This window comes from Pelecanus crispus, chromosome 13, assembly GCF_030463565.1.
Source record: "Pelecanus crispus isolate bPelCri1 chromosome 13, bPelCri1.pri, whole genome shotgun sequence".
Lineage (NCBI taxonomy): Eukaryota > Metazoa > Chordata > Aves > Pelecaniformes > Pelecanidae > Pelecanus > Pelecanus crispus.
The window spans coordinates 25,101,274-25,112,308 of NC_134655.1; the positions used below are offsets into that span (position 1 = coordinate 25,101,274).

Consider the following 11,035-nt stretch of genomic DNA (forward strand, 5'->3'; position numbering starts at 1 on the left):
GAAGGGACCTACAGTGATCATCTGTCTCACACTGGTAATGTAAAGATTAAGGGTGTTTCATGAATCTTAATTTAAAACACAGTGGTGAGCTCCATAGAAAAGCTGGTAAGAAAATGAATAGTAAGGACCTTGGTTGTTTAGCTCCTCTCAGATCCTCTTGTATGTAACATGCATGTTAAAATGTATTATTTAGGAAGCAATGCAAGGAGGAAAAGAGGAAGAAATAGGTGTTTAGGAATAAAAAGAAACAAAGGAAACTTTTTTTTTTTAAAAGCTGAACAAAAAAACAGAAGGGGAAAGCACACTCATCAGGAAATATGAAATAGAGTGGACGTAATTCTTAAACTTTCCTCTTTTCACCCTCCCTTAGGTCTTCTGTTCTGCCCACACCTCTGACAGTCATCACTGAGATGCTTTTTTTTCTGAAAAAGAGGAAGGAAAAAACATCAGCAGTTGTCCTGGGTTCTCGATGGCAAAGTGAGCAAAGAAAGGGGAGTGTTCCTGGTCTACCCCCTGACTCGGAGAGCGCAGATCTGCTCTACTCGAGAGGGAGAAGCTGCAGCCCTGAGAAGGATGGGAACGGTGTTGAGAGCAGCTGTGCTTATGAGTCCTCTTCTCTTCTGCGACGGTGAGCCTACGGAAGGGTCCCCTGCTCAGGCCAGTTCTTTCCCTGGCACTGGTGTGTCTGTGTGCGTTTGTATATTCTGTTTCAGGAATAGAAATACAGCAAAAAGGCCAACATCTTTGCATGCTGCTAGCTCGGTGTTCAGTGGTTTCAAATCCAGTGGCCGTGGAGTGCAACGGTGCACGAAGGCTATGGAAACGTGGCCCACGTACTTAGCGTACAAAGATCCCACGTACGGTGTGATGGTTATTTCACAGAGCATAGCAAGCAGCCCAGCACGAAGGGTCTGGCTAGTTCTTGTGTTCCCAGGAAAGGGGAAGTTTGGAAACCAGGAGAAAAGGGTAAAGAAGTGTCTGTGGAAGCACAGGTTTAGCCCTAAGAGTGACAAAAATCTACTGGGACAAAGGCAACAGACCTCATTTTTATAGGAAAATTTAGAGAGTTTTAGACTACTCTGATCCATTTCTCAAGCTGCTTACATTCAGCTTAGTCTGAAAAAGCAGTGTCTCAGAAGAACAAATGGGCAGCGGAGGAGAGAAAACCATGAAAACTCGTTTGCTGTTAACGTGCGGGGCTTTCCAGGAAAGCCCCGAGAGCGATGCGGGGGCAGACACCAGCCGTGACTGGGGAGCTGAGCAAATGAGCTTTGAGGCAAACTCCTTCCGTCGGGTCTAAGTCGCCTGCTAATTCGGATCCCGTGCTCTGCCTGGTGTTCACTTGGCTGCAGATAAGCACCAGGCAGAGCATGAGAGCCAAACCGCGCACGTGGCACGTGTCAGTGCCCCTGGCCACGAGCGGCCCCCATCCGTCTGCCTCGCGCCACGTTGCTTTTTTGTTAGCCCACTCCTGAACAGACTGTCCCTCGTCATCTACTCCGACGGCCCGTGCTCTTGATTTGGTGGATGCCACTTGCTGAGGCTCTCACCACTGCTTCATCACCCATGAGCTGCCCTCCCCTGTGATTGCTTTTTTTTTTTTCTTTTCCAACTTTCTTTCTTCATTCTTCCTGCAGCTTTTCTGAACCTGACCGGCCCCAGTGAGATCAAAGGCGTATGGAAGGGATCTACCACCTTGCCATGCGTCTACGTGCCTGTGAAGGGCTTTGTGCAGCAAATGCTCACGTGGGCTGTGGTGCACGGCCAGAGCTCTGGCACCATCTTTCGCAGGGATGGCTCTGGCGACCACGTTCTCCTGTCTGAGTACAGGGGCAGGGTCAGCGTGCCGAAGAACGCCCCGGGGAACGCGTCTCTGCACATCCTGAACCTGGAGGTCTCTGACAGGGGAACCTACGCTTGCCGGGTCACCTGGAGAGGCAGCAACAACAGCCTGATATCGAAAGAGATCAGCACGGAAGTGAAGGTTGTTAAAGGTAAACCCAAGAAGGAAGCTGCGCGGGAGCGGAAGGCTTGGCTCAGGAAGGCTTTTAGGAATTGCATGGATCAGGTAGGCAGTGACCGCCTGCTTCCGATGCAGGAGTGTTTTGCTGAGCGGTGTCAGACTCCAGCGAGAAGCAGCAAATAGGTCAGAGACGGGAGCTGTGCCCGCGATACTGCGCCCTGCGGTTTGGGGGCTGCAGGAGGAGTTGTGGTCTCTTGCTTACCAGTTTGTCCCTGGCTCTACCTGTATCCGATGGCTCAGTGTTTCCAAGGGACAAGCACCAGCGGGGAAGTCCCTGGGATATTGCACTGCTTTCCTTTGACCGAACTTCATCAGCACGTCCCCGATCTCCCTTTGCCTGGGCAGTGCTGATCTTTAGAGGGACGGAGGTGGCACCAACCCAGCAGAGCCGGCCTTTGTGCCGGAGGTGCAAGGGGCAGCAGAGCTGGTACAGGCACAGGTGAACCGAGCTTAACCCGTGCAGAGAGGTGATGTGAGAGTGGTGCCCCTCTCCCTCCTGGGAAAGCACCGAGAGCCAGAGCAAGAACGGCCACGGAGGCGGGGGGGAACCTTCCCCAGCACAACCAGGGCAGGGTGGCCTGGCCCCATCCGCTTTGTCTTCCAGTTGCAGTGACCAAGCCCGTCATCAGGGCCGGCGAGCAGGGGCTGACGGTCCCGGCAGGAGCCCGGACCAGCCTGACCTGTGAGGCCAGCGGGTCCCCCCCCATCAGCTACCGCTGGTTCAGGAGCGTCCCGGGAGGGAAAGCCCTGCTCCTGAGCAGCCAGGCTGAGCTGGCGTGGGACAGCCTGCAGCCCTCCGACAGCGGGAAGTACTACTGCGAGGCAGAAAACAGGGCTGGGGCCAGGGCTGTGCAGCAGAGCGACGCCGTCGAGCTGACCGTGGCAGGTGAGTCGCCAGAGCCACAGCTGGACGGAAAACATCTGGAGTCCTTCCGTGCTGGAATGGAACAGCGTTCCTACTTCCCTTCCCTGAAAGGAGAAAAAGCAAAAAGCCTTGGCCTTCGGCGCTCCAAAGCAGTTCTCGTCGATGGCTGTGGCTTTCTATCCTTTTTTAATTCCTGTATTCAATTTTCCTCCTCCTCTTCAGAGGAACTGCTCTTTTTTTTTTTTTTTTCTTTTCTCTGATGCAAAAGAGGTTTTGTATTTAAAGCGCTTGTATTTATTCCCCTTTGGGTTTTTTGAAATCCTCGCTGGCTGTGTAATGCTGCCTATCGCAGCCTGTTACTAAGGCAAAAGCAGAGCACGCTTAGGACTTCGTTTTGAGTATCGGGAATGTATGAGTGGTAATTCAGTGGGTGAAAAAAATAAAAATGGCCTTTGTTCCTTGTGATTGTATTAATCTGGGTTCTCAAGGGACCTAGATGATCCATGGCAACTCTTTAAAAGACTGTGGATGTTTCTGGGGGGAGCTTCCATGGTCGGAGTGTGCAGAGCTGCTGCTGCTCCTGAACAAGAGGCCATTGTGATCTTTTGAGCGTCAAAGCTGGAGCAGCGGAAAAGCCTCGGTGCGCAACTCAAGCAGATCTTCTATACCTCCTCTAGCTTTGCGGTGCTGTGGTAGGCTTAAACGCATTCCAAACACACCTGAACGGTGTCCCTGAATGAAAAGATGAGACCCTTTATTTCCCAATGCGTGCTGCAACTATTCCGCCTGGCTCGCCGCCTCAGATGGCCTGGGCACCAGGAGGCTGTGCCGGCGTCCGTACGGCGTCTCCCAGCGAGAGGTGCGCGCCGCGCCTGGCTGGCCACGCAAGGCAGCGCCGGCAGGATGGGGACAGGCAGCGACGTGCGCGTGCAGCGCATCCCCCCGTGCCCGCGACAGGGCCGGCGGCGGCTGGCCTCGGGGAGGTGGTCAGCATCACGTAGCTGCTGCTGCTGCTGCCGCCGCTGCTGCCGCTGCCGCCCAGGGGGGCTTCTCTCTGAAGGTCTTCTGCTGTCTTTCTAGGTTCCCAGAGGACCCGCCTGCCCCTGTACCTGGTCATCCTCATCGCTGTGGTTTGTGGTGCTGTTGTTTTCCTTGTCATCTTCCTTATCGTTTGCATTAGAAAGCCCAAAGACGGTGAGTAGAATGTTCTGGGAAGCGTGAATGTGTTGTGCGTGCCCAGCTTGGTTTTACCTTTGAGGGGTTTTGGGGATGGGGCTGGTACTGTGCTCGCAGCTACCGGCAGCAGCTCTGGCACCTGCATCATACGGGCCGTTGATCGAAGTGCGCGTGCGTCAAGATAGGTGGTGGAAGATCTACAGAGGCAGAGACGCCCCTTTTCCCCAGCAAAAACCAGTGGCAGCCGTCGGGGAGGTGCTGCCGAGCCGCTCCCCGGGCCCCGCTGCCACCCGGCCCAGCCCCGCTCCTGCTGGCACCGGGAAAGGGCTGGCACAGCAGCGAAGCGGCCGCCGCAGCACTGGTCCCCTCGCTGGTGCCGGCGCATCCCGGTCTCTGCGCTGCCCGGGCCATCCCGCGGTGCCCGGCTCCTCCGGCACGCTCTCCCCCGCCCTGCACGGTTACTTCGCGATGGTTGTTTCCTTCTGGTCCTTGCGCCCATCCTGCGCCTCTCAAACTTGCATCCTCGGCCAGTTTGTTGATCAGATCTTTTCAGGTACTTGGTAGCAAGTTAATCTTGTCCTACTACTTTAAAATACCTGTTTGCACCAGCTGCTGTTTAATATTTCCCTTAGCACCCGGAGGAAAAGAGGTCATCGTTAATTCTCCCAATTCGGTACAAATTAATTTCCTTTCTAGTCTTCAGATGCAGGACATATTTACTGAATGCGTCTGTCTGTTCTGCACTAATACTAGAAAACTCCTGACAAATGCTTTCTCAGAGTCCCCTTTCTCACTAATAGCACTCAGCAACGTACAGAGAACGCATCGGGGTTTTGGGTTGGGGTTTTTTTAATACTGGTGGCCATTTTCTCCTTGTCCCTTTTGTTTCTCTAATTACCTTTCTACAGCTCTGTGCTACCAATTAATAAAATTATTATCAAATACTCCTTTTACTTTTTTCTTTTTTTTAAAGGAATCCCAAATAACCCCTTTCTAAATTGTTCTTTATTGAACTTCTAATGAATAGGAAAATTGTGGGAACTGGGAACTTCTAGTTTCTAAACTCAACTTTACCTTTGACCTTGGGCCACTTATTTTGACCCAGTTGTGCTACAGCTGGGATATGGGTTGTTTTCATTTTCTCAGACTGAATCCTGGGAATAGGAGTCATCACTCACCTAACATGATCTCTAACTTTCCTATTTTTATTCTGCCTTCAGAGGTTGCTTTCTTATATCAAGACGAGACATAGTAGAAATTCTTTTTTGAGAATATAAATGCAAATTATTGACACACATTTCTGATTATTCTTTTCCAGCTCGTGTCTATGAAGTAAAATTGTGAGTATAACTCTTTATCTAACGTATTGATGAGTCTTTGGGGACAGTATCAGACCAGGAAAAAGAAAATGATGCTACTTAGCTGTCAAGATGAAAAGCCTCTTAAGCAGTATGGATGAAGAGGTTCAAAGTTAGCTCAGTAGTACGTTGTACTGATAATCTGTGGGCTTTCCACATCAACATATAATGTAGGAAGAAAGACCTTTTCCTTTGCAATATTAGAATCATAAAAATGAGCAAGAGCTGTTAATTAACTCCTCAGCCCAATGAAGCCTATTGAAGATCACTGCCAAGGATAAATTCACAGTATTTTTTCAAACGCAAAGAACAGCAATTCCCTTTCTAGAGAGCTAAAGCTCCTGAGGCACAGATTAAACTCTGATTTATCCCTGAAATATCCTTGGCTGAACTTGCCTCTTTTAATCATAGCTGTGGCAGGAAGTTATAGCTATTCCTAAACTCAGATTTCAGCATCCTGATCTACTTGTAACCTATGGAAGCTATACTGAAAAGCCTAATAATCCAGTCAAAACATACAAGGAGCTCCACTTATCTAGATATAAAGCACCAATGACTTGAGTGCCATGGTAGAACACCCCAATGGCGTTTGCCCAGGTGCTGTGCTTCCCAAGCAGTCTATAAAGCAGCATTTTAAGTAACACTTGAACCCTGAGCAACTGAACAAATGGTGTGATGGCATTTTCTCTCAGAGGATTTACCTTCATTTTAAAGGTACTCAATATCATAAGCCACATGGTGGATGTGGGCTGCATTCAGTTCACCATTTACCATTCCTCCACCACATTTTTTTATATATATATATTTATCTTGCAAAGAGCAGTTGTCTGGTTGTGCCATTCCAAGAAATGGTGGTAATTTTTGTGTTGCTTACATACCTTCTTCTGCCTCTGAAACTCTCCCTGGATTGGAGGCGATGCTGCTATCATGGCCGAGGTTCTCCTGCCACCTGGAAGCAAAGGACAAGATTCTCTCCTTCAGAATACTGTGATAATCCAATGGCCCAGGTTTACATGGGTTTGAATCAGAGCACAATCTTGCTCAAAATCTTGATGGCTGGGACATGCTTTGTCTACTCTGGTTGCAACTCTTCTTTCATGTTGTATTTTGATTTCAGCCATGACTCGAGAGCAGCAGCTTCTTCAAGGTGTGAAAGTATGGGTCATTATGAGGAACCCATCTGCCCCACTGAAAACAACTATGCGATGGAGCCCACGAAAAACAAAACTTCTGAAGAAATAAATTCCAACAAGAATGTATATGACTGCGTGGGAAACACCCAGGAATCTGAATATGAAGTAGGGGACACTATATGAGAACCAACAGTGCTCTACAGGTAGCAGTTCTGAAGAGTATCTTCATCCAGGCAAAATTTATCTTCCTATTCACATTTGCCTCTGAAAAATAGGTTGGGCGAGCAGTTCTTGCTTCCCCACGATTTGCGGAGCCTTGCCAATCTCTACGGTGAAAATGCAGACCTCTTTAGGAACTTCAGTTACAGACTGCTGTACAGACTTCTGATTTTGCTTTTCTTGGTTCCCTTTGACCACCTCCGCAGAAGAAAGCTACAGGCCAAGAGCACTGTACTAAACTTACTGCTTTATGTGACCAAAAGGATCTGCGTTCACAGCCTTTGTGTGGTGGGAGTGGAACCAGCACCAAGGGCTGCGCAGCATCCCCATCATCTTCGGGTAAGAAGCGCAGAATGAGGCTGGCCTGGGAATCAGCGCCTCTCCTCCCATCCGCCTGAAGTGCTGCAAAGGTGGTAGAATGTCCTTTTAAATGTGAGAGAGCCCTTAAAGAAACACTGAAAGACAGACTAAAACCAGGATAAAACCAAGAGCCTTACCATACTAGGAGCAGCAGTACAAAAAGAAGAGATGTCCTGTGCACCCGTCGTGCTGTACGCAGTACGCCTTTCTGCAGCACTCGCAATAAGATGCGGACACACTTTGTATAGCTTTGGCGCTGGACAGCTTGCGCAATTCTGATACTGCAACAAGGCACGTTCTTTCTGAGTTCACCTTCTCTATTCTCTCTTTTAATGCATGCTTAATATTTGAAAGAAATTAGATACTTTTCCATAAGTTTGTGGATAGGATTGTTTACACATGCCTAAATTATTTTGATATGAATATTTTTGCGTGATCAGCTCATCCTTAAAATGCCAGCAAGCACTCACAATTACAGCTCCTCAGTAGATACTCATGAAGTACTTTCCTCCCAGCTTAGAGGGCCTGAAGGGTAAGTAGGGAGCTGAAAAGCTTTGTTATTCATAATTTCTACTACCCCGAGTAAATCTATAACATGCATACTGCAGAGTTATGGAAGAACCTTTTTGTAATGAACGCTAGGGCAATACCATGTCTGATTAAAAGCCATGCGGACAGATGTAAAACAAAACGAGTGATCTGAGGGGCGAGGGGGATATCGGTGACACAGATACAGGATTAGTGGGCCCCCAGATTTGCTGTTCATGCTCAGGAAAGATCTGCATCTGCAGTTCTCTGCAAGCATCAGCTCAAAATGCACCAGCACTCAAGAAGAGTATTAGGTGCCATTAGGAAAGGCATTGCAATGCAATAGAAAACAGGATTGTGATACTGTAAAAACCCGTGGAACGCTTCCACCTTATGTATGCGTGTAGGTCTCTCATCTTGAAAGGGTTTAACAGAGCTAGAAAAGTTACTGAGATTGATAATAAAGGATGATTAGTGGCATGAAACTACTTCTGTGTAAATGCATTATACTCTTTCAGCTTGGAAAAAAGAGGAAAATGAGGCAAAATGAGCAAAGTGTACTCATCAGGACCAGTGTGGAGAAGATGAATAGGAACTATTTGTTTACCATTTCTCTTCAGAGACAAGGAAGCAGACATTAGCTAAAATTATCTAGTAGCACTTTTAAAGGGAGAAGAAAAGTACTTCTTTTATGCAGTACAGAAATAAGTGTGGACCGCAATGCTACTCATCCAGTGTTATGCAAACCTGAAGTACACAGAGGTCCCATGAGAAATGAGGAATGAAAGATATAAAAGTTAATCAAAATTCACAAACTACCAGGCACACTTTACAGGTACTTATCAGTGACCTTATACTTTCTCCCTGAATTGCCTGTACAAGTTTTATTTCTCTTTGTTAAGAATATACTTAAAAATCAAGGGCTGGGAAACCTTGATTTCAAAATGGAAAGGGAACAAACAGCAGCTTTTGTTGGCGACAGAGTCTTGGAAGAAATTGTCAACATGTACATGCAGCTTACTGCAAATGTGAAGAAGCAAATGAAAATCATTAAAATTCGGGACTGCAAAGTTAGTATATTTTGTTGTACTTCTCTTTATTTTGCCTGTAAAAGTGGGTGTGCATGAATGTCTGTGTGTGCCCAGGAATTATGCTCCTAGGAGCACATTAGGTCCCTCTGCTTGAAAGCAGAGGAATTATTGTGGATCTGCCGGAGTTTGGGATATGTTTTGGATGCTGTGCCAGGTGATGTTTGTAGGCTGTAGTCAGCCACAGTTCAGGGAACAGAAGATGCAAGAGCTGCTGCTAGTCCAATTTGAGGTTTGGAGCTAATGAAATGAGATGTTCAGGATGTGAAAGAAAATGAGTTCTATTATGAAGAGTGTAAAAATCCAGTGAAGTCTGACAGTCTTTCTTCCTAAGCAGGAAGGTGAGCAGGGGAGGAAAACTGTTGCAATAGTATTGCAATAGTATTGCAAGGCACACAGTTACCACCAAAAGGGTTTTCCAGACAACAACAGAAAAATTGTGACTGGGTAGTGTGCAAATGTAATGACAAATCAACAGTGCTGAAATTTTCTGGAAAACTGTCATGTTTTCTTAATCTTTCAATTCTAGACGAGGTTGCAGTTTTTGGAGCCCTGCAGTAATATTCTCATTCTTTAAAAAGGGGTTTTAAAAAAGTGTGTGTGTATGTGTGCATGTGTTTGGTAGGGAGGGGGTGGGAAGGGAATGTCCCTGTTACTGGAAAGCAGCCCACCCATCTGAGCTCCATCCCAGGAACAAACTTACTGTGATGGGAATATGGGGCTTCAGTGCTATATGGAGCAACTGGAAAGCAGAGGTACTCCAAAGTCAAGCGACAGGGTGAGCATCTGAGCAAAGAGGTGGACAGGACATGTGCTGCTTGGAGAATGAGGAGAAAAGAGCTTGTCCTTTCTGTGAGTAGTGCGATGGGTACAGCCATCCAGAGCAGTAGACTCGGCTCTTCGGGAGAGAGCTGACCTCTGTATGAACAAAAGAACGGCGACGCAGCCAGCACCATGAGGTCTTCCCTCCCCACCTGTATTTCCACCACTGCTGGTCTTGACCTAGCTGGGAAAGACCCTCTGTGCTGTGCTAGGCTGAGGCAGCTTTGAGCAATGTCACCCCTGCTATCAGCTTTCTTAGGAATTAGCTTGCTTTCCCTTCTCCTTTCATCATCTCTGAAAAGAGAGAAATTGTGGATTTTGCACTAGATGACGAAACATCCCTAAAGGTCCTGGGGAAGTTGAAGTGTCATCAGTCGGACAGAGACACCCGGTATGTCAGTAAGTGCACTGGGTTCGCAAGGTGTGTTTTCTCAGGTGGGAGTGTGGTGATGCTCGATACACTCACAGTACCTCAACATGACTTCCATGGCTACCCAGACAGGGACTTGGCTCTGGCTGCCCGAGACGACTTGCAGTGCTGTTCGGCTGAGGTGGTGCGATGTGGCCACAGCTCCAGCCTGAGAAGACGAGCGCACTAAGCCAAGACGGAAGTATGGAGACAAAGACCTTCCAAGGAGGGGCAAGCTGCTCACAATGCGGTCTGACCGTATGAGGCACTCTCACTATTGACACTCTGTGGATGACGGCTGTCAGGTATTCCACAGCTGTGCCACAAAATTTAAAAAAAAAAAAAAAAAAATCCATTTCAGTTGCATTGCAAAGCCACGGGCAATGTAGCCATACAAACACGGATAAATAGCAGAATAGCAGTTCTATCCTGGCTGGACAAACATGACCAGGAGCTGGTGATATTAAATAAACCTGTTTTAAGGCAGGCAGTAAAAGGCAAGCTTATGAAACTGAAAAGAAAACCATGAACTAGGTGTTCTGTGTGTTTTGTGTCTGCATGTGCTGTTGGACAGCTGGACAATGCAAGACAGGGCTTGGCTCCTAATTCAGTGTGGGATATCTCTGGGAAAACGGGCAGTTGCTGTGGCATCCTGCAGCACACCAATGGCATACAGTGGCATGCCAGGAAGGCAAGCTGAGGTTAAGGCCGATCTTCCTAGACCAGCACTTGTGCCTACCAAAACCAGAACTCGACCAGCCTTTGTGGAGCCACTAAAGGAAGCACTGGGAAGCTTGCACAGAGCAAGCATTGTGACAGCAGCGAGGCTACCAAAAGCGTCAGTAGCTAGTGCATGTGATAACTGCAGGTAAAGGTAAAATCTGTACTGCTCTAATAGCTGAATTTGTGAAGCCTATCTGTGGCACCAAGTAGCAGATGAATACTCAGATGGCATCGCATATATGGGTCCCTTTCTTAGTGCTAGGAAGTATTCAGAAGGATTTGGCCGAGGTATGTCACTGACCTGGGAATCTCTGGGAAGGGAAGTTAGTTT

General features: G+C 47.8%; 1 protein-coding gene across 2 annotated transcripts; it reads left to right on the plus strand.

Annotated features, from left to right (window-relative positions):
* Positions 1 to 345: 345 nt before the first annotated feature.
* Positions 346 to 8,741, plus strand: VSIG4 (V-set and immunoglobulin domain containing 4). Of its 2 annotated transcripts, none has more exons than XM_075720711.1 (6): positions 346 to 628; positions 1,638 to 1,994; positions 2,628 to 2,909; positions 3,969 to 4,082; positions 5,383 to 5,404; positions 6,540 to 8,741. In XM_075720711.1, exons 1-6 carry the CDS (start codon positions 574 to 576, stop codon positions 6,736 to 6,738), a joined length of 1,029 nt encoding a protein of 342 aa, XP_075576826.1. In that variant the 5' UTR covers positions 346 to 573; the 3' UTR covers positions 6,739 to 8,741. The 2 variants fall into 2 exon arrangements, with proteins under 2 accessions (XP_075576826.1, XP_075576828.1); XM_075720713.1 differs by lacking the exon at positions 6,540 to 8,741 and adding an exon at positions 5,876 to 6,176.
* The last annotated feature ends 2,294 nt before the right edge of the window (positions 8,742 to 11,035 follow it).